This window comes from Lepidochelys olivacea (genome assembly GCF_965140295.1).
Source record: "Lepidochelys olivacea isolate rLepOli2 genome assembly, chromosome: 6".
Classification (NCBI taxonomy): Eukaryota; Metazoa; Chordata; order Testudines; family Cheloniidae; genus Lepidochelys; species Lepidochelys olivacea.
The window spans coordinates 37,087,960-37,111,954 of record NC_140416.1 but is presented as its reverse complement, the minus strand read 5'-3'; the positions used below and the strand labels follow the sequence as shown (position 1 = coordinate 37,111,954).

General features: G+C 40.4%; 1 protein-coding gene across 1 annotated transcript in view; it reads right to left on the bottom strand.

Annotated features, from left to right (window-relative positions):
- Window positions 1-23,995, bottom strand: part of CCDC73 (coiled-coil domain containing 73) — a 242,138-nt gene that overhangs the window by 42,001 nt on the left and 176,142 nt on the right. Inside the window, exons 16-19 of the mRNA XM_084629795.1 lie at window positions 23,641-23,720; window positions 15,386-15,514; window positions 14,960-15,019; window positions 6,918-7,022 (exon numbers count right to left, since the gene is read on the bottom strand). Of these exons, the coding sequence (XP_084485921.1) occupies window positions 6,918-7,022; window positions 14,960-15,019; window positions 15,386-15,514; window positions 23,641-23,720 (374 nt within the window). The remainder of the gene's footprint in view (window positions 1-6,917; window positions 7,023-14,959; window positions 15,020-15,385; window positions 15,515-23,640; window positions 23,721-23,995) is intronic.

Here is a 23,995-nt window from a genome sequence, read left to right as displayed (position 1 = left end):
GATGGAATGGAGATGACTGTGGTCTTGTGATATCAGCTCTGGGTCGTCTTGTAGTGTCAATGGAGCCCTAGTTGAGAGGCTCATCAGTGGAAAAGCAATACTATGTGTATCACTCAAGCATGGTTCTGCTTGATTTTAACAACACTCTGTGAAGGAGCGGAACCAGAGGATATGTGTACATGGTTTTGTATTTTCAGAGAAATAGGAAAGTGTCCATCAGAGACCGTGCTAGAGAACAAAATGGATTATGCGTCCTGTTGATGCAGGTTGCACACAGTTGGAAAAGGAATCTGACCATATCTGGGCAGAGACCACTCGCAGTGACTAGTGAAAAACCTGTTCAGTAGGTCTGCCAGATTGTTCTGGGCACCGAGAAGGTGGGAGGCTTTGAGATGGATTGAGTTGGTTTCACAGAAGTCCCAAAGCAGCATTGCCTCTTGGGAAAGAAGTGTTGATCTGGCCCCTCTCTGTTCAAACAGAACATATCTGCATGTTGACCATAAGTACTAGTAAATTCCTTCCCTTGATATAGGGAAGGAAAGTGTGGCAAGCTAGATGAATGACTTTCAACTCTTGCATTATATGGAGAGCTAAATCCTGGCTAGACCTGAGCCTTTGAATCTATTGAGATCTCAGGTGGGCCCCCCAAGCTAGTGCAGAAGCATCCATAACCAAACTCAAAGTCAGTTGATAGGGAGCAAACTGAACTCCCGTACACATACTGGATTGGTCTATCCACCAGTCCAAACAGTCTAAGAATGATGTTAGCCCTCAAACCACCATATCCAATGAATGACAAATCAAGGAGTACACCAAGCTCAGCCAGCCCTGCAGCTTTCTGAGTTGAAGCATAGGACTTGAGGAGAGTACAGGCAGGAAATGCTTGGCAGTGACCTGATAAGGTGTAAATGGATGAACTTGAGGATGGACTTAAGAACTTTACTTTGAATGTTTGTTAAATTTTAATATATTACAATCCAAGAGAGAGTGTGTGTCATAAATATAAAGGGAAGGGTAACAACCTTTATGTATGCAGTAATATAAAATTCCTTGTGGCCAGAGGTACAGAATCCCCTTACCTGTAAGGGGTTAATCAGCTCAATTAACCTAGTTGGCACCTGACCAGAAGGACCAATGGGGAAAGAAGATACTTTCAAATGGCGGGGGGAAGGCTTTGCTTTTTGTGCTGTGTGTGTGTTCTCTCTGGAGACAAAGAGAGAGACCAAGCATGTAATCCAGCTCCTACTGAATGATACATCTAAATTTACAGAAATAGTAAGTAATAGCAAGGAAATGCATAAGATTATCTATTGTTTTAGCTTGTGAATTTTCCCTATGCTTAGAGGGAGGTTTATCCCTGTTTTTTGTAACTTTAAAGTTTTGCCTAGAGGGGAATCTTCTGTGTTTTGAATCTGATTATCCTGTAAAATTACCTTCCATCCTGATTTTACAGAGGTGCTTCTTTTACTTTTTTTTCTTTATAATAAAGTTCTGGGTTTGTTTTTTTTTAAGAATCTGATTGGTTTTAGTTTCCTAAAAAAACAGGGATTTGGTCTGTGCTCATCTGTACCAATTGGTAAGGATATTATTCTCAAGCCTCCCTAGGAAAGGGGGTGAAGGGGCTTGGGGGGAATATTTTGGGGAATAGGAACTCAAAGTGGTTCTTTTCCTTGAATCTTTGTCTAACTCACTTGGTGGTGGCAGCGAATACCGTCCAAGGACAAGAAGGGATTTGTGCCTTGGGGAAGTTTTAACCTAAGCTGGTAGAAATAAACTTAGGGGGTCTTTCATTCGGGTCCCCACATCTGTATGTCAGAGTTCAGAGTAGGGAGGAAACCCTGACAGTGTGAATGGAGAAAAGGGTTGGTGAGTTACTGAAGAAGCCTGTGGAAGGAGGAAACTGAGGCAGGAGTCATTTGCAAGGCCATACTAAGGTCATAAGGGAGCGCTCAGTTAGAATCATAGAATATCAGGGTTGGAAGGGACCTTAGGAGGTCATCTAGTCCAACCCCCTGCTCACAGCAGGACCGATCCCGACTAAATCATCCCAGCCAGGGCTTTGTCAAGCCTGACCTTAAAAACTTCTAGGGAACTTCTCTGTATCCTATCCCTACCCTCCAGTGTATCTACCACTCCTCCCAGTTTAGTGTCATCTGCAAACTTGCTGAGGGTGCAATCCACACCATCCTCCAGATCATTTATGAAGATATTGAACAAAACCGGCCGCAGGACTGACCCCTGGGGCACTCCACTTGATACCGGCTGCCAACTAGACGTGGAGCCATTGATCACTACCCGTTGAGCCCAACAATCTAGCCAGCTTTCTATCCACCTTATAGTCCATTCATCCAGCCCATCCTTCTTTAATGCTGGCAAGAATACTGTGGGAGACCGTGTCAAAAGCTTTGCTAAAGTCAAGGAACAACACGTCCACTGCTTTCCCTTCATCCACAGAGCCAGTTATCTTGTCATAGAAGACAATTAGATTAGTCAGGCATGACTTGCCCTTGGTGAATCCATGCTGACTGTTCCTGATCACTTTCCTCTCCTCTAAGTGCTTCAGAATTGATTCCTTGGGGACCTGCTCCATGATTTTTCCAGGGACTGAGGCTGACTGGCCTGTAGTTCCCAGGATCCTCCTCCTTCCCTTTTTTAAAGATGGGCACTACATTAGCCTTTTTCCAGTCATCTGGGACCTCCCCCGATCGCCATGAGTTTTCAAAGATAATGGCCAATGGCTCTGCAATCACATCCACCAACTCCTTTAGCACTCTCGGATGCAACGCATCTGGCCCCATGGACTTGTGCTCGTCCAGCTTTTCTAAATAGTCCCAAACCACTTCTTTCTCCAAGAGGGCTGGTCACCTCTTCCCCATGCTGTGCTGCCCAGTGCAGTAGTCTGGGAGCTGACCTTGTTCGTGAAGACAGAGGCAAAAAAAGCATTGAGTACGTTCGCTTTTTCCACATCCTCTGTCACGAGGTTGCCTCCCTCATTCAGTAAGGGGCCCACACTTTCCTTGACTTTCTTCTTGTTGCTAACATACCTGAAGAAACCCTTCTTGTTACTCTTAACATCACTTGATAGCTGCAACTCCAGGTGTGATTTGGCCTTCCTGATTTCACTCCTGCATGCCTGAGCAATATTTTTATACTCTTCCCTGGTCATTTGTCCAACCTTCCACTTCTTGTAAGCTTCTTTTTTGTATTTAAGAGCAGCAAGGATTTCACTGTTAAGCCAAGCTGGTCGCCTGCCATATTTACTATTCTTTCTACACATAGGGATGGTTTGTCCCTGTAACCTCAATAAGGATTCTTTAAAATACAGCCAGCTCTCCTGGACTCCTTTCCCCCTCATGTTATTCTCCCAGGGGATCTTGCCCATCAGTTCCCTGAGGGAGTCAAAGTCTGCTTTTCTGAAGTCCAGGGTCTGTATTCTGCTGCTCTCCTTTCTTCCTTGTGTTAGGATCCTGAACTCGACCATTTCATGGTCACTGCCTCCCAGGTTCCCATCCACTTTTGCTTCCCCTACTAATTCTTTCTGGTTTGTGAGCAGCAGGTCAAGAAGAGCTCTGCCCCTACTTGGTTCCTCCAGCACTTGCACCAGGAAATTGTCCCCTACATTTTCCAAAAACTTCCTGGATTGCCTGTGCTCCGCTCTATTGCTCTCCCAGCAGATATCAGGGTGATTGAAGTCTCCCATGAGAACCAGGGCCTGCGATCTAGTAATTTCTGCGAGTTGCCGGAAGAAAGCCTCGTCCACCTCATCCCCCTGGTCTGGTGGTCTATAGTAGACTCCCACCATGACATCACCCTTGTTGCTCACACTTCTAAACTTAATCCAGAGACACTCAGGTTTTTCTGCAGTTTCATACTTGAGCTCTGAGCAGTCATACTGCTCTCTTACATACAGTGCAATTCCCCCACCTTTTCTGCCCTTCCTGAACAGCTTATATCCATCCATGACAGTACTCCAGTCATGTGAGTTATCCCACCAAGTCTCTGTTATTCCAATCACATCATAATTCCTTGACTGTGCCAGGACTTCCAGTTCTCCCTGCTTGTTTCCCAGGCTTCCGTGCATTTGTATATAGGCACTTGTGGTAACCTGCTGATCGCGCCTCTTTCTCAGTATGAGGCAGGAGCCCTCCCCTCTCACGCTCTCCTGCTTGTGCCTCCTCCCGGTATCTCACTTCCCCACTTACCTCAGGGCTTTGGTCTCCTTCCCCCAGTGAACCTAGTTTAAAGCCCTCCTCACTAGGTTAGCCAGCCTGCTTGCGAAGATGCTCTTCCCTCTCTTCGTTAGGTGGAGCCCGTCTCTGCCTAGCACTCCTTCTTGGAACACCATCCCATGGTCAAAGAATCCAAAGCCTTCTCTCCGACACCACCTGTGTAGGAATTCGTTGACTTCCACGATTCGACGGTCTCTACTCAGGCCTTTTCCTTCCACGGGGAGGATGGACGAGAACACCACTTGCACCTCAAACTCCTTTATCCTTCTTCCCAGAGCCACGTAGTCCACAGTGATCCGCTCAAGGTCATTGTTAGCAGTATCACTGGTGCCCATGTGAAGAAGCAGAAAGGGGTAGCGATCTGAGGGCTTGATGAGTCTCGGCAGTCTCTCCGTCACATCGCGAATCTTAGCTCCTGGCAAGCAGCAGACTTCTTGGTTTTCCCGGTCGGGGCGGCAGATAGATGACTCAGTCCCCCTGAGGAGAGAGTCCCTGACCACCACCACCCGCCTCCTTCTCTTGGGAGCGGTGGTCGTGGAACCCCCAACCCTAGGACAGTGCATCTCATGTTTTCCAATCGGTGAAGTCTCCTTCTGCTCCCTTCCCTCAGACGTATCATCTGGTCCACTCTCTGCATTATTACCGGTGACGAGAACATGAAAACGGTTACTTACCTGTATCTGCCCTGCTGGTACATGGATGTTCCCCTTTTTTCTTCTGGAGGTCACATGATACCAAATTTCTTCACCATCCTTCTGTCCCCGATGTGCAGCCTGCTCTGAATCTTCAGAACCCTGTGCCCGTAGAAGCCTATCCTGACCTCCGTCCAGGACATCTTCAGTTTCTCTTATGCAACGCAGGGTTGATACCTGTTGCTCCAGACCTTGAACCTTCTCTTCCAGTATGGAGACCACCTTGCACTTTGTACAGACAAAGTCGCATCTGTCCTGTTGGTAGCCACACAATGACATTCTGCAACAGCTGTAACTGGCATAAAATAACCAGTGCTGCATCAGTGACAAATGGACCCTACCTATGCCCTGAGCTACCCTATTCTGTGGCAGAGCAAGAGGAATTCTGCCTCTTTGAGCTAGGACATGTTGATGGTGACCTGGATTTATGCCCCTTAGAGGATTGGTGCTCCTTTCTTTCCCTGACCTCAGAAGTTTTACCAGTTGAAGAAGAGACTTTCTTAGAGATGTGACCCTCAGAGCAATGAGCTACAGAGCTGACAGCAGTACATTTTGAAGAGGACTGCTAAGAGTTTTCATTCCCAGCCACTCCAGGACATGAAGAGGGATGTACAAATCTCTCCAGCAAAAATAAATTCAAGCAAGTCTCTCTTATGTTCTGTGTTCTGCCTGAGAAGGACTTGCACATTCCTGAGAGAGATGCCATTTGCCTCTCACCAAAGCACAATGAGCATCACTGCCTTACAAGATGGACAGTTATTAAACCCTGGAGACTTTTGTTCTACTCTAAGGGATTGACTTAGTAGCAGGAAATCTCACACAGAAAATAAGGATTTTGTGTGTGTTTTTTTTTTTAAAAAAGGAAACATTATGGAAAACTGATGACTAAGGCCATGTCTACACTATCACTTATTTTGGCAAAACTTATGTTGCTGAGGGGTGTGAAAAAACACACCTCTGACCAACATAAATTCCGCTGGCATCAGTGGTAGTGTGCACAGGGTGAGGGGATATTTTAAGCTCCAGTCACTCCTTAGCCTCTTTGCTGAGACTTTCAAGTAGGATATCAATTAGTTCCAGTTTTGAAAGTTGTGGGGTTTTGTGTTTTTAGGAGATACATATACTGATTGGGAGCTAGATTCACTTTCACAGTTCAAACAGAAATGTATTATTATTTCTTCTTCTTCTTTCAGTGGTGTCCCTATGAGTGCTTCAATTCAGGTGTGTCTTTGATTTGAGATCTTCTTCTGCTACAAGTTGGAAATTAGGAAGTTAGGAATATCTGAGCTTTTTGTTCACTGTGCAATCCCCTTTATGTGTGTAAATGGTTCTAAATACCTTTAGATAGATAGATAGGCTATGTCAACACTAGAGACCTTACAACGGCACAGCTCCGCTGCTATAAGATCACTTGTGTAGCCGCTCTACGCTGATGGGAGAGAGCTCTCCTGTTGACACAGCTACCGCCACTCATTGAAGGTGGTTTAATTCTGTCAAATTCAGCATACCCTGATCTGCCCCTTCACCACTTTTAACATGCAGCCTATTGCCAAGGACAGTGAGGGAAGGTGGCACTATGCTTCGGATGTTGTTATGCCAGCCCTTTTGCCCTGCTGAAATTGAGGACAGGATCTTGAATTGAGGACAGGATCTTGCCCCTTTGATTTTCAGAGTTTCAACTTTCTAAGAAAAACCAGCACATCTTAAAAAAAAAAAAATCACTTAACTAAAACAACAGTCTTGAGGGTAACTAAGATTTGCTTTTTCCTCCAGAAACAAATTGGTGAAAATTGGCAGCCATCTTTTTTGTTGAGGAATTTAGGGAATAGGAACTATATGGTGTGTTTCAAGGTTCATACTGACAGTTAAGGAGCTGAGGGACCAGAGGATAGGAGGTCAAAAGCTCTGAAAAGCAATCTGATGTCTTTAACAGCCCTACACTCTTCAAAAGTATACAGCAGGTAGTAGTAGATTGTATAATCAAGAAAAATCTGACCTGATATTCTTCTTTCAGTGTATTCAATTCACTTTCCATCCTGACATTTGTTTGGGTCAGTCGCTGAAGCAGCTGCTGCATATGTTGTAGAGAACTGATAATCTCCTTATGAAAATAAACAAATCATGGTATATTAAATCTGTTTAGTTTGTGAAGTTTGAACATAAAGATAATAATGGATCTTTTACAAATACTTTATTTTTGATTAACAAATGTGTTCTTTCCTCAATTAATAAATTACATAATTTACATTAATATCACTATTTCTCTTTTTAAATTATTAGTATAATCAGTTTTGGGAGGGGGTTGATGAAAGACGGAAGAGCAACTTCACTCCTCTGTGCCCTTTTTCTGTGGAACAATATAATAATAATGTTCTTCTCGAGGTATTTTCTTATATGATACCACCTGATGAACAGTTCAGTAACAGTTTTGGGCCCATCTGAACAAGACATGTTTAAATGAGCCAAATTCATTGTGCCTCTTCAGTTTTGAGTTCAGCACATTTGGCAGAGTAATGTTACAGCAATATATCACACTGCCAGTTTGGAAGACCCCAGGGGAAACAGACAACCACTTTCACAAATGGATGACCCTGAAAACTGTTCTCCATCTTCTGAATGTAGAGTCTACTGGGCTGGAATTTACATACAGTAATGGTGTATTATGACATGAACATCAAAATGTTGTGATACAGTTCAGATTTATCAGACTTTGCAGCTAGAATCTGATCTTTCTAGGGTATATCCCCCCAGGATGGATATCTACACATCTACACCATAGTTAATGATGGGCCCATTGGAACTAAAAATAACACACACATTTTTAAATTTTGAGATGAATTTAGGGCCAGATTTGAATCCCTTACTGACAGTGGTATGCAGTTACTCACACAAATATTCCATTGACTTCAGAGGAATTCCCAAGAATAACTACTCACCACTGTATAGGGTTCAAAGTGTGGCTCTTAAGGATTTAATATTCATGATGGTGAGGGACTAGCAGCTCTCACTTAAGTGCCATGTAATAGTGTGTAAATTTCTTCCCCAGCTTACTAATGCAAACTACAGTTCTGACTTGCAATATCCCTGCTGCTCTTCCAGTTTTGGGATTCTCCTAAGAATCTTATGCCCAATTTGTGGTGTTTTTGTGTCATGGTGAACAGAAGTTACAGCTACACTGCAATTAGACACCTGCGGCTGATCTCTGCCAGCTGCCTCAGGCTCACAGGGCTGTTTAATTACGGTGTAGACATCTGGGCTCATGAGCTCTGGGACCCTCCCACCTTGCAGGCTCCTAGAACCCATGCTACAGCCTGAACATCTACACCATAGGTTTCAGAGTAGCAGCCGTGTTAGTCTGTATTCGCAAAAAGAAAAGGAGGACTTGTGGCACCTTAGAGACTAACCAATTTATTAGAGCATAAGCTTTCGTGAGGTACAGCTCACTTCCTCAGATGCATATCGTGGAAACTGCAGCAGGCTTTATATATACACAGAGAATATGAAACAATACCTATTCCCACCCCACTGTCCTGCTGGTAATAGCTTATCTAAAGTGATTTCCAGCACAAATCCAGGTTTTCTCACCCTCCACCCCCCCACACAAATTCACTCTCCTGCTGGTGATAGCCCATCCAAAGTGACAACTCTTTACACAATGTGCATGACAATCAAGCTGGGCTATTTCCTGCATAAATCCAGGTTCTCACATCCCCCCACCCCCATACACACACAAACTCACTCTCCTGCTGGTAATAGCTCATCCAAACTGACCACTCTTCAAGTTAAAATCCAAGTTAAACCAGAACATCTGGGGGGGGGGGTAGGAAAAAACAAGAGGAAACAGGCTACCTTGCATAATGACTTAGCCACTCCAAGTCTCTATTTAAGCCTAAATTAATAGTATCCAATTTGCAAATGAATTCCAATTCAGCAGTTTCTCGCTGGAGTCTGGATTTGAAGTTTTTTTGTTTTAAGATAGCGACCTTCATGTCTGTGATCGCGTGACCAGAGAGATTGAAGTGTTCTCCGACTGGTTTATGAATGTTACAATTCTTGACATCTGATTTGTGTCCATTTATTCTTTTACGTAGAGACTGTCCAGTTTGACCAATGTACATGGCAGAGGGGCATTGCTGGCACATGATGGCATATATCACATTGGTGGATGTGCAGGTGAACGAGCCTCTGATAGTGTGGCTGATGTTATTAGGCCCTGTGATGGTGTCCCCTGAATAGATATGTGGGCACAGTTGGCAACGGGCTTTGTTGCAAGGATAAGTTCCTGGGTTAGTGGTTCTGTTGTGTGGTATGTGGTTGTTGGTGAGTATTTGCTTCAGGTTGCGGGGCTGTCTGTAGGCAAGGACTGGCCTGTCTCCCAAGATTTGTGAGAGTGTTGGGTCATCCTTTAGGATAGGTTGTAGATCCTTAATAATGCGTTGGAGGGGTTTTAGTTGGGGGCTGAAGGTGACGGCTAGTGGCGTTCTGTTATTTTCTTTGTTAGGCCTGTCCTGTAGTAGGTAACTTCTGGGAACTCTTCTGGCTCTATCAATCTGTTTCTTTACTTCTGCAGGTGGGTATTGTAGTTGTAAGAAAGCTTGACAGAGATCTTGTAGGTGTTTGTCTCTGTCTGAGGGGTTGGAGCAAATGCGGTTGTATCGCAGAGCTTGGCTGTAGACGATGGATCGTGTGGTGTGGTCAGGGTGAAAGCTGGAGGCATGCAGGTAGGAATAGCGGTCAGTAGGTTTCCGGTATAGGGTGGTGTTTATGTGACCATTGTTTATTAGCACTGTAGTGTCCAGGAAGTGGATCTCTTGTGTGGACTGGACCAGGCTGAGGTTGGTGGTGGCTTGATTGTCATGCACATTGTGTAAAGAGTTGTCACTTTGGATGGGCTATCACCAGCAGGAGAGTGAATTTGTGTGGGGGGGTGGAGGGTGAGAAAACCTGGATTTGTGCTGGAAATCACTTTAGATAAACTATTACCAGCAGGACAGTGGGGTGGGAATAGGTATTGTTTCATATTCTCTGTGTATATATAAAGCCTGCTGCAGTTTCCACGATATGCATCTGAGGAAGTGAGCTGTACCTCACGAAAGCTTATGCTCTAATAAATTGGTTAGTCTCTAAGGTGCCACAAGTCCTCCTTTTCTATCTACACCATAGTTAAACAAGATGAAACCACCAAATTAATTTCTTTTTGTGACAAAATTTTGAGCCCAGATCTCCATAGGTGAAAAGCCAGTACACTAACCCAGTACACTACCTTACTCCTGAAGGGCTCCTATTATACTACAATCCTAGAGTCTTAACATTTCTCCTGTCCTGCAGAGAGAGATTGTCTTATTAAGAAGAACTCAGTGTTATTGAATGGAATACACTCTAAACAGCAGGAAATGCTCTCCAGGACGATGGAATTTAAAGACCGCAGAACTGTATCTTTTGAAGGATGTCTGCATCTCAAGAAAAATAAGATCTGAAAAAGAGAACCACCCGAATAACGGGTTGATTAAGGTGTAAATCTGGGATCTGGAAGGATGTGGAAAAATTGGAAAGAGTCCAGCGGAGGGCAACAAAAATGATTAGGGGACTGGAACACATGACTTATGAGGAGAGGCTGAGGGAACTGGGGATGTTTCGTATATGGAAGAGAAGAATGAGGGGGGATTTGATAGCTGCTTTCAACTACCTGAAAGGGGGTTCCAAAGAGGATGGCTCTAGACTGTTTTCAGTGGTAGCAGATGACAGGACAAGGAGTAATGGTCTCAAGTTGCGGGGGGGAGATTTAGGTTGGATATTAGGAAAAACTTTTTCAGTAGGAGTGTGGTAAAACACTGGAATGCGTTACCTAGGGAGGTGGTGGAATCTCCTTCCTTAGAAGTTTTCAAGGTCAGGCTTGACAAAGCCCTGGCTGGGATGATTTAATTGGGGATCGGCCCTGCTTTGAGCAGGGGGTTGGACTAGATGACCTCCTGAGGTCCCTTCCAACCCTGATATTCTATGATTCTATGATCACCCTGAAGAATGTAGACTGATTTTAAAAAGACCACGGTATCTTCATAAAACACATAAAATGGTGACTCTGTTGACAAAGCCTGCTAACTAACTGAGAAATCTGATGTGATGGAGAAAATAAAAGCCACTTTACATGAAACAATATGTAAGACACATTTCTGAAGGTCCCAGGATAGAGAGAATGACCTAAACAAGCAATATATATACACACAAATCCCTACAGAACATGCTCTTAAACACTAATCCAATAGCTACTAGTAAATGATTTGCACAGATGCAATATGTGACATAACTGATTTTGGGATAGAAAATATTCTTAAATGTTGAATGGAATTGAAAAAGACCAAACTCCTACATTATTTTACCTCCAAATGGAAAGTTTTCTGACTTTCATATGCTGTAGGTAGTCTCTTTTTCCAGGCAAAATCAGGTAACTAAATGTTTAAGTACTAGCATCTGTACACATAAAATTAGAGACCAGGTGGAGGTCTGAAAGAAAATCAGATCCTACGCTACTTTAAAAAAAAAAGTTCTCTCTATTTGTAAATATAACACCTAGCTCTTACACAGAATTTTTCATCAATGGTTCTCAAAGTTCTTTAAAAGGAAGGTCAATATCATCTCCATTTTATAGATGGGGAAAATGAGGCACAGAGAGGTGACGTGAGTTACCCAAAGTCACCCAGCAGGCCAGTGGAAGAGTCAGGAGAAGAATCCAGGGCTCCTTAGTCCATTGCAGTGCTCTGTCAATTAGGCAACACTGCCTTTCCACTTATACAAAGTATAGTTTGTCATACAATCTAGATAATGCTTAATGTCTCATCCAGTGCTGACTGAAGTCAGCTCTGTATATATGAATACAATGAACAGGATTTCTAACACAAGTTCCTGGAGAAAGTGTGAAGTAAAACTATATATCTCATCCTGTGATCAAGAAAGATTTCTCCTACTTTTGAGATCTGTTCCAAAATAAGCAAAAACTAAACAAACAAAATAGCAATTCAAAACATAAGTAGCAAAAAGCAAAAACTGAAAATATTTTAACATTCCATAACAAGTGGGCACTGTCAAACATAAGAATGGCCATATGGGGTCAGACCAATGGTCCACCTTGCCAAGTATCCAGTCTTCCAACACTGGCGGGGTGCCACATGCTTCAGAGGGAGTGACTAGAACAGGACAATTTATTGAGTGATTCACCCTCTGTCAGCTAGGCCCAGCTTCTAGTGGTCAGAGGTTTAGAGACACCCAGAGCATCCCTGACCATCTTGGCTACCAGCCATCAATGGACCTAGTCATGAACTGATCTAACTCTTTTTTATAAAACCAGTTATACTTTCAGCCTTCACAACATCTCCTGGCAGAAGAAGTACTTCCTTATTTGTTTAAAACCTGCTGCCTAGTGATTTAATTGTGTGACGCCTGGTTCATGTGTTATGTGAAAAAGTAAATAACACTTTATTTACTTGCTCTACAGCATTCATGATTTCAAGACATCTATCATATTCTCCTTGGTTTTCTCTTCTCCAAGCTGAACAGACCCAGTCTTTTTTAATCTCTCCTCATATGGAAGTTGTTCCTTACCCATAATCATTTTTGTTGCCCTTCTTTGTCCCCTTTGCACATCTAATATATCTTTTTTGAGATGGGGCAACCAGAACTGCATGCAATATTCCAGGTGTGGACATACCATTATTTATATAGTGTCATTATGATATTTTCTGTCTTCTTATCCCTCCCTTTCCTAATGGTTCCTAACATTCTCTTAGCTTTTCTGTCTGCTGCTGCACATTGAACACGTTTTCAGAGAACTATTCACAATGAATCCAAGATCTCATTCTTGAGTGGTAACAGCTAATTTAGATTACATCATTTTGTATGTATATTTGGGATTATGTTTTTCAAGGTGTATTACCAACATTGAATTTCATCTGTCATTTTGTTGCCCGGTCATCCAGTTTTGTGAGATCTCTTTGGATCTAGTTTGAGTAGGTTAGTAACATGAGCAAACTTTGCCACCTCACTGTTTACACCTTTTTCCAGATCATTTATGAAAATGTTGAACAGCAATGGTCCCAGTACATATCCTTGAGGGTCCCTGCTATTTATCTCTCCACTGTGAAAACTGACCATTTATTCTTACTGTTTCCTGTCTTTTAACCAGTTACTGATCCATAAGAGGACCTTCCCTCTTATCCCATGACTGCTTAATTTGCTTAAGAGCCTTTGGTGAGGGACTTAGTCAAAGGCTTACTGAAAGTCCAATACACTATATGCACTAGATCATGTTTGTTGTCCACATGTTTGTTGACCCCCCTCACAGAGTTCTAACAGGTTGATGAGGCATGATTTCCTTTCACAACACGTTGACTCTTCCCCAGCATATCATGTCCATCTAAGTGTCTGATAATTCTGTTCTTTACTATAGTTTCAAGCAATTTGCCTGGTACTGAAGTTGGGTTTACCAGTTTGTAATTGCCAAGTTCACCTCTAGAACCTTTAAAAAAAAATCTGTGTCAAATTAGCTATTTTCCAATCTACTGGTACAGAGGCTGACTTAAGTGACTGGTTATATGCCACGGTTAGTAGTTCTGCAATTTCATATGAGAGTTCCTTCAGAACTCCTAGGTTAATACCATCTGGTCCTGGTTACTTATTACTGATTAATTCCTCAATTTGTTCCAAAACCTCCTCTAATGACACCTCAGTCTGGGAGAGTTCCTCAGATCTGTTACCTAAAAAGAATTGCTCAGATGTGGGAATCTCCCTCACATCCTCTGCAGTATAGACTGATGCACAGAATTCATTTAACTTCTCTGCAATGGCCTCGTCTTCTTTGAGTGCTCATTTAGCATGTTGATCATCCAGTGGTGCCACTGAGTTTGACAGGCTTCCTGCTTTTCATGTACTTGCAAAAAAATTTGTTGTTAGTTTGTCTTTTGCTAGGTGCTCTTCAAATCTTTTTTGCCCTGCCTAATTACAGTTTTGCTCTTGGCTCGCCAGAGTTGATTTTTATTTATCAGAGTAGGATTTGACTTCAAATTTTTAAAAAGATGTCTTTTTGTCTCTACCTGCTTCTTTTATGAGTTTTTAGCCATAGTGGCTTTTTTTGGATTGGAGGCAGGAGGCTGTTAGTGGATTTATTTTTTTAAATGGGAATACGTGACCATACTCTCAAATGATACAAACATACGCATACACCAGATTGAAAGCATCACTCTATGGTGTATTTTTAGCACAACTTAGGGCTGTGAGAATCATTAAGTTAAACTCTAATAAGCATCCATTACCTATGTTTTCTAGTTCTACTGTCAAGCATTCTTCAAAAACAAAGTCAAAATACAGTCTTCTGAAACTGTGATGGTACTGCTAGATCATCCTTTAATGGGTAAAGTGGTCAGTATTCTGTTCTTTCCCCTCCCTGAGAACAAGTACGTCACTTCTTTGACATGCCTGGTATTAATGACCTATGGGGAGGAAGTCTTTTATGACCTAAGAAAAGATCACTTTTACATGAGATATCCTGCAAAGCAGTGAAGTACACTGCTATTACAGTCAGTGTGTGTTTGAGTAGTTTATTTGGATGCTTGACACATGATCCCAATTTTCACTGGATGGACTACTAGTGAAATGCAAGTAATTTGTTGGGTACCAGTGTGCAGAAAGAGGGAACAAGTATTCTACAACCCTCACTGCATATCTTTATTGAATACATATGTAGAAGATTATTTTCATTGGCATGCTAGGTTTCTCTTGACTGAAAGTTAAATAAATAAATGAAGACTTGGAAATATAATGTGGAAAACAAAATTAATAAAAGAATTTTTGTCCTATTAATTGATCTGATATAAAAACAGTAAGATCCTGTTTTTATTATTAAAATCAACATTAAATTACTTCTGAAAAGTAAAATTCTGAACACTGTTAATTTTAAGAGTTTAGCACATATTTCTTAAATAGCCAAATATTTTAGATCACAAGTATTATTAATCAACTTTAAACAGCAAATTTGCATTAACCACTCACCTGTTTCTCTTCTTTAATGTGTGCATTTTCTTCACTGAGCTTTTTATTAATCTCTGTTTCCTTAACAAAATATAAAATGAACACTAAGTAATGTATGAAAATATTATGCAACAATCTTTAATATTAATAATATTTTCTTTAATAAAATTACATTAAACTGATTTTTCATCCTTATCTAGAGCTATTTAATTAAATTTAGTGCTTGAAAGAAATTTGATCTTATAAATACTAAAATATCTTACATTTATAATTTAGTTAGTTTCCTAGAAAATGTAGTATTTAAAATCAAATAATTGTCACTAAATATATTCAGTTCACAAAACTGTATAGCAACATGTATGCATCACTTGGAAATCATTACAGATGTGTTCTTTAAATGAGCAATAGGAAACATTAGCCAACAAATGTTAAGAGCTTCTTGAATACCATTCTGATTTTTTGTTGTAGTTCTTGTAACTGCTGTTCCTTTGCTGTAAGATCGATGTTTTCTTCTCCCACCCTGTACTGACATGTGACCTTGGATCTTATCAAGTCTGTAGTTACTTTCTTCAGTTCCTTAACACAGGAAACATGCATAAATAGTTCATCCAGTATCAGCATTGCAACTCAAAACAGACAAATCTTTAGACTATCCTGACTTGTGCCCTTTCTTTTAAAAAGTACAGAAACACCAAAATAAATGAAATTAAGTAATATACATTAAATGAATAGTAATGACTGTTTATGTTTTTAACTATCAGTGAAAAAAAAAAAGAAAGCATCAAGTCATCTACCATGAGGGGTTGTATAAATATTGCTACTGCCTCTCCCTATTACAAAAGTACTAGAGTTACATTATAGTTGATATGGGTAGGGAACGCCTATGCTGAGCCATACAACAGGAGTAAAGTACCCATTAGTACACCAATGACAACGTCTGGGTACTTCTGGGAAATAGCAGAAAAAAAGGAAGAGCAGTGGATATCTGGCAAAAACAGGAACTGACCATAAATTTTTGGGATCTTTGCTTTCTCTGTAACATTAATTACTTAATCTCAAGAGAACACTAAATTAATTTAATATTAGAAACCTTTACAACATGATTTTCCATTTAAAATATGCCTTTGATTTTACAGCCTTTATAATCTTTTAAATATCCTGCACTTTTTAAAAAAAACATTATCTGTTTTCTAACTAGTTTATCCAAAGCGGCTAGTGCAGCAAATAAACAGCAAATGCTTTGATCTCATTAAATTACAACTTATAGTTCCTGGACTCATAAATATTATGCCCTTTTCTCCCCCACCCTCCCTTTCTGGTGCAAGGTAGTCTGTTTAATATCGCTCTCTCCTTGAGCACTCTGACGTTTACTCAGACAAACTGCAGAGGTTATGAATGCTGTTCACAGATAGTATCAAGAATTCTTCATGATGCCATAGTTGTGAACCAAGCATTCAGAATGGTAATAGTTTTATCTAGCAACTATGTTTGGTCTGTTTAACTTTTCTCTACAAAACTGGAATTCCATCTTATCACAGAAACAATGGTTTAACTGTTCTGGACAAAATCATATACCAGTGCAAAAGAAAAAAATTAAGATTATCTTGCATGTGAAATTCATGAAAATAGAGTTATATGAAAGAATATGTCTATAGCTATTACTTTCAATTAATTCATTTTTTATTATCTTTAATACTCTGTAGTCACAAGTGAATTTACAGTGCTCTTACATAGACAAAGTATAATTGTTTGTTTAATTTGAAGACAGGAAAGAGAATAGTATTACTTTAGAAATGTGATATTTTATAATCTGAAAATTATAGGATTAGGAAATTTTCAGTTTTTTCATACAAAAATTAGACAATACTCATTATGTTAGTTTTTACTGAAAGGGTCTATACAACAAGTAACAAAACATATTTTCAAAATTAAATGTGAGAGGTTTGACTTTGAGGAAGTGAGTACTATGTCAATTTTTTGGATGCACTATCTGTATAGGAGACAGTTATTAGATTCTGTGTACTATAAAGCCCAATGGATAAGCAAGTGCAAATACTGTCTATGGCTCTGATACTGCATGCTTTCTAAAACTCAGGATTTACTGCCATGCACAAAAAGAATCCTACAAAGTAGTCAGTTTGGTCCTTACTTCATATCTTGCACTGTAAAAACAAAAAAGAAATCTATTATGCACATTTATATTGTGGCCATGGAGGTTAGGTAGAGGAGTGGGAGGTCTAACTGAGGAATATATATATTTATTTTCTTTTATACCAATACCGCAAATCTGGTATATCTGACCATGTAGATAGAGAAAATACTAATAGTCAGATCTAGAGACAAACCCACTCACCAATGGCAAGTAGAGAACTTTCTGTGGTGAGTGCAGGGGCCTAGGCCATCACTTTATGAAGAATTTTAAGTTTTGAAATAAAAATAATTACGTTTCTAGCCTTTATGGCTTCAAAGGTAATGTTCCAAATATGAACCAAATGTAAACAGATGCAGTGTTTTCATCCAAACAATCAGTTGTAAGCACCAGAGAATTACAGGTTGTAAGAAATAGCCAGCATGGGTTTATCAAGAATAAATCAGACCAAACCAACCCAATTTTCTTTTTGGATAGGCTTCCTGGCCTAGTAGATGAGGAGAAGCAGTAGATGTGATATATCTTGATTTTATTAAGGCTTTTCACACAGTACACAACTGGTTGAAAGACCATACTTAAAGAGTAGTTATCAAAGGTTTATTGTCAAATTGGGATGGTGTATCTAGTGGGATCCTGCAGGAGTCCATCCTGGGTCCAGGTCTATTCAATATTTTCATTAATGACTTGGATAATGGAGTGCAGAGTATGCTTATAAAATGTGCAGATGACACCAAGCTGGGAGAGGTTACAAGCACTTTGGGGAACAGGATTAGCATTCAAAACAACCTTGACAAATTGGAGAATTGGTCTGAAATCAACAAGATGAAATTCAATAAAGACTAGTGCAAAGTACTACCACTTAGGAAGGAAAAATCAAACACCCAACTACAAAATGGGAAATAACTGGCTAGGTGGTAGTAGATCTGGGTGTTATAATGGATCACAATTGAATGTGAATCAGCAGTGTGAAGCAGTTGTGAAAAAGGCTAATATTCTGGGGTGTATTACTAGGAATGGCGTATGTTAGACATGGCTGGCAAGTGTCCTTCTCTACTCAGTACTGCTGAGCCATCAGCTGGAGAACTATGTCCAAATCTGGGTGCTGCACTTTAAGGAAAAGATGTAAATAAATTGAAGACAGTCCAGAAAAGAGCAAACAAAAATGATAAGTTTAAATAAAACCCTCAGTATGAAGAAAGGTTAAAAAAAACTTGGTATGTTTAGCCTTGAGAAAAGAAGACTGAGGGAGAACCTGAGGACAGTCTTCGAATATATTAACGACTATTATAAAGAGGACAATGATCAATTGTTTTCCATATCTACTAAAGTAGGACAAGAAGTAATTGGCTTAATCTGCAGCAAGGAAGATTTAGGTTAAATATTAGGAAAAATTTTCTAACTATAAAGGTAGTTAAGTAAGGCTTCCAAAGGAGGTTGTGGAATCCTCATGAATGGAGATTTTTAAGCACAGGCTAAACAAACACCTGTCAGGAATGGTCTCAGTTTATTTGGTCCTGCTTCAGTGCAGGAGGCTGGACTGACATCTCAAAGTCTCTTCCAGCCCTACATTTCTATGATTCCTAAGTCTACTGTATCTGAGCTCTAGTGTTTCAGCTTTTTCTTCTAACTTTCTTAGAGGTTTCTACCATAACAAGACACTGGTTGGTTTCAGAACTGCTATTCAGAACCCTGTAACCAAAGTGAACCTGACAATGAATTATGTCAGTTTCATTCTATTGCTGCATGGGAAAGCTAAGAGATGCAGCTGAGATACTGGACCCTTTGAACTGGCTGGTGGCCCTGTCCCCAATCTTTTGTGTTGTCCTCTCTCCACTATCTTCTGTGGTGAATTCCTCAAGCTTTGTTCAGTATAATTTTTAAGGGTTTGTTTCTTTCAACTGTTATCTTTGCCAAGTTTCAATTTAAGCATTTCATAAATAATCATTACCAAATACTTGAAATGAAACCTGCCAAATGTAATAGCTAAAACCAAATATCCTAAAATACAAAATATTGAGAATGAAACCTATGCCACAGTCCTGTTAAGACAAGGCTGCAATTGAAAGGAGTTCAGGTCAGGAGAAGGCTATATCCTCCCACAAGTAGTAGAATGAGTCATTTTAAGAGAATCACAATGTCCCAAGGCCAGTTCTAAAAATTTTGGTAATCAAACAAACATACATAGTCTGTCTAAAAACCAATTAGATACACTTTGCTTGGGGCACATACACTTGCGCCAATCTAACTTAGGAGCCACCACAGTTGCATATTGGACAGCTCCAATCTAATGTCCTGGATCTGTATGTGCCATTCTCTTAATCTTGGAGGTGTAACTTACTTTTATGGCTACGAGTACAAGTTAAATTATATTCTCCAGCTTCAGACTCCTATCAGTAGCAACTCTATGAGAGCAATTACTCCTGATCTGGGGCTAAACTTCCTAATGGCTTTGAAAATTGCTGACAGCCCACTGAGAGTAGAGCACACAGAGTAGTAAATTTATTCCTGCTCCAGCACTGAGGCTGGTTCAGGGACTAAGGGGGATGGACAACTTGTATGCCTCAGATCCTGGAGCCGTCACAGGCAAGATCAGCCCAATGCTAGTTAGGTCAGCCATGTGAGTTGTACCCTGGATGTAAGAACCCTTTTGGGCCTTGTAGCTATTGGTAATAGCCAGGGTGCAGGATACACCCCTTCTTGATCCCAGCTTGTTCCAAATATGCTTTACTGTGATGGGGGTTCCCATCTGCTTTGTGTTTTCTGCAGATGCACCCTACACTACAGTGGAGCTATTCTACAAAGGGGTTCACTTTGTGGTCACTTTGCACTGGCTAGGCTGGCACGAACTGACCATGAGCAAAATGAATCAGGCCCAGAACATTTATGATTTAGTCCTGACACCTCTCCCTTTTCACAAGACCCATATTTCCAGTCTGTAGTCAGAACTGAGAAGCCTCCCACACAGTTGTAAAGCAGCAATGCAGTGTAAACCACTGTATAACTTGCTTGCTCACCAGAAATGGTGGACAAGCAATCAAGCTGCTAAATGGCAGAGCCGATCAAATTTTGGATATAATTTTTGCAACATTTTTTATTGAAAATTCTTTTTTTTACTGAATTTCAACATTTTGATGAAATGTCAAAATTAGAAATTGTGATGAATTCTCCAAAATTGTCTAGAAACATAACAAATTATCAAGAAAACAGCCTCTTAAAGGTTTGGATAAAAAGCAGCAAACACCGAATAACTTACTGAGTTTTTTGGGATCAGGGAGGTTTTTTAAAAAGTAACAAAATAACTCAGGCATGAATTTCAGTATATTTTTCTCAGAACAGCAATTTCTTATATACACAGCTTTGACACACCACATTCTATGACTACTGTGAATTTTCCAAATCCTTTTTGTTTAGGAACTCAGCTTACTCTCAATTATTTTATATGATGTTTTCTACTTGTAAAACTGTTTAAAAAATGGGTAAACATCCTGCCTGTATTGTGGCATATGGCACTTCCATCACTATATGCAAGAAGGTGATGAGGCTCCTGCTTGAACAACAACAGGCAGAGGGTTAACTCGCAGTGTAGTTCTCTCACCAGTGCTAAATGTGGAGGAAGCATTTGAAGAGTGAAGGTCCAATTAGACGTTTACAAGAAAACCAAGACACTTTATAAAAGCATGTCATGGTAGTCAAAGGAGGAAAGGAGACTTTTTTTTTTGCTTATATAAAAATATTTTCTTTTCATTTATACCCCTAAAGCTCAAGAATAAATCCTGGAGGAAAAAAATCTTAGTGAAAGATTGTGTTGCTGGATGCAGTGTACAATTTTCTTGCCCTCACCTATTAAAAAGTCCTAATAATTATTTCATAAAATTGTTCTGGGTTTTTCCTTTAACCAAAATAACTAATCCAATTTACTATTACGTTCACACATTTCTGGAATTTTGAGGTTTATCATGAAGCCTTAATCTGGACGTAGTGCAGGATCAGACCCCAGTTCCAGTGTATGCCTCTCAGTTATGCAAAAGCCAGTTTTCGTGGACTCCATACAATTTTTGATCCTGCCTGAGAATGTGAACCATTCTACATAGACTAAAATTCATTTCTCAAAGATTAAGACTTCTGTGGTCAAAATGCACCACATAGTTATATTTGTTCTGAAGAGGAACACACTGTTGAGATTAACCATTTTAAAACAAATCCCCCATTTTAGTTTTGTTTTTCAAAACCATTTACTTTTGGGGAGTGGATTTTTGGTATAATGCTATTATCATTTGAATAACGGATTTGGACTGAAGCCTTTTCTAAAAGCTATAAAACCGCTTCATAATTTGCACACCCTTTTGAGTAATTTCACAACGTTGTGCTTTATCATTAAGTTTCTAAGTATGATTTTAACAATAGACATAGCTCTGACCTTTTGGATCAAACAGTGATTTTGGAACTTGGTATTTTTGAATACTCAAGGTGTGCCTTATACTCTAGTATGCAACTAAAAATAAATTAGATTTAATTAGTGATTTATCTTTGCTGTTATTAAAACTGTGAGCACAAAATAAATGTCTGCAATAGGCAACAAGCTTGAGATTGAAAGAAACAGATGAAAAAGGGTCTTAATTAATTAAACTGTCTATCTCAGGGTATAATTGATTTCTGGACCAGATTTTGAAAGGCATCATACCCCAATGAACCTCAACAATGAGAAGCTGTGTATTCTATTAAAAACTGAAAAACAATACTAGGTGCAGGTAGAATTTTAAAGCATTGCTTTACTCATCAACCTCACTTTTCAGAAATGCAAGAGTCACAGTGAGTAAATGTCCAATTTTGATCAGCTTAAAACAAACTTAAATGGTAACTGAATCCCTCTCCTAAACAACTAATTTTCCCTCTTGCAAGTAGTAGTCTCAAGACTCCTGAACAGGTAGTTTCATGTAGCAACAGCGGGAGCAGGACCACAAAGTCATCTGTCTGAAGATATCAGTGCAACAGAAACCCAAAGGAGATTGGGAGTGGAGCAGTGAACTGGTTCTCTTCCAAGCTTTCTGGGAGCCTGATGATCAAGGGGAAAACATTGTTGGATCTCCCTTCAAATAAAAGGAAGTGGGGAGGAGGAGGCAAGAATAAGGTGGCATTATGGACAGAGATGAAATTAGATGAGCATTGCAGGGGTTGCCTTTGCTTTTCTCCTGTCTCCCTTTAATTGGCTGCTAGAAGCGAAGAGAGAACTGCCCCTCCTGACACACACATTGATCCTTTTAGCTTGCCTCACTCACCTGCTTAGGAGAAAGGGAAAATCCAAAGAGATGTCCGGCAACTACTATAGTTCTGCATGTGTGAGGGACAGGAGGGAGCTCAGTGGCGGGGTAGCCTCACTGTCCACATGTCTTGTGCCCCCCATTCACCATGGTTACACGTGTCCCAAAGCTCTCCATTTATTTTAGTGATGCTGCAATGTTTTTTTTTTCTCCCAGGCTACCAGACTTCTTTTATAGGCATAGGTGCTCTTTTGCCCATTCCCCATATGCCAGGGGTTCTCAACCTTTTTCTTTCTGAGGCCCCACCAACATGCTATAAAAACTCCATGGCCCACTTGTGCCCAAGAACTGGTTTTCTGCATATAAAAGCCAGGGCCAGCATAAGCAGGGCAATTGCCTGGGGCCCCAGTGACGCTATATTGCTCAGGCTTCAGCTGCAGCCCTAGGGGTTTCAGTCCCTTGCGGTGGGGCTTCAGCTCTCTACCCTAGGTCCAGCAAGTCTAATGCTGGCCCTGCTTGGTGGACCCCCTGAAATCTGCTCACGGCCCCCCCAGGGAGTCCCAGACTCCAGAGCAAGAACCACTGCCATACTCTATCTCAATGGTTTTCAACTGGGAAGGGAGGCCACAGAGTATGTCTAAGGGGTCTGCAAAAGGCTGTGGCTTTCAAAGTGGGATTTGCAGACTATGTAAGATTTCCATTTGAAACTTTTAGGGGTCCAAGAATGAAAAAAGGTTAAAAATCACTGTTTTATCTCCTTGTGGCTACTCTGAAAAGTACCATCTATTGCTTCTCTCTATGGGGTGGGAGAGGCAATGGCAACAGAGCAAAGGAGAAAGCCATCCTACCAGTTATTGGCAAGGAAGAAATTGGGATGAGTGAAGATCAATGACAGTTCCTATATGCCAGGAACTCCTCAGAGCTGCCCAACATTTGATGAGCTTTCCTCCCACATATTTTTTACACAGGAAGGGGAGCATATAACATAATACCTACCTTTTATATAGTGCTTTTCATCCACAGATTTCAAAGCACTTTATAAAGGAGGTCAGTAGCATTATCCCCATTTTACAGATGGGGAACTGAGACACAGAGAGGGATGTGACTACACAAGGTGACCCAGCAAAGTAGTGACAGAGCCAGGAACTGAACCCAGGTATCCTGAGAGCCAATCCTAGCCACTTAGCCATTATGAAGAATAGCGCTACAATTTGTATGTTATTATTCTTACTACTTCTACTGAAGGTCCTCAAAGAAACCCAACTAAACATATGGAAAATACATACTGAACTTACCTCCTTTAGATTATCTATTTCAGACTCTTGTCTTTTATTCACTGATGCCAGTTTCTTATTAAGTTGTAGTGCTTCCAGCACTTTAATGAAAAAGAAATCAAAAACATCCTCAAAACATGCCTTTAAATTAAAATTTCATGTGGTTATATACACTGTAATATATACATAACTTCATTAACAAACTCTGTGAAAAAAAGAGAAGGTTGCAAGTGTCTCAATTATTTAGTTTTACTGTAGTAATGCCTAAAATACTCAGTTAGGATTAGGCTGATTTATATTATCCTGGTACAGCTCAAACCTTTAGGTTTTTACAGAGGGGTAGAATTTTTGTAAGAAAAGTGTAATATAATTGTGG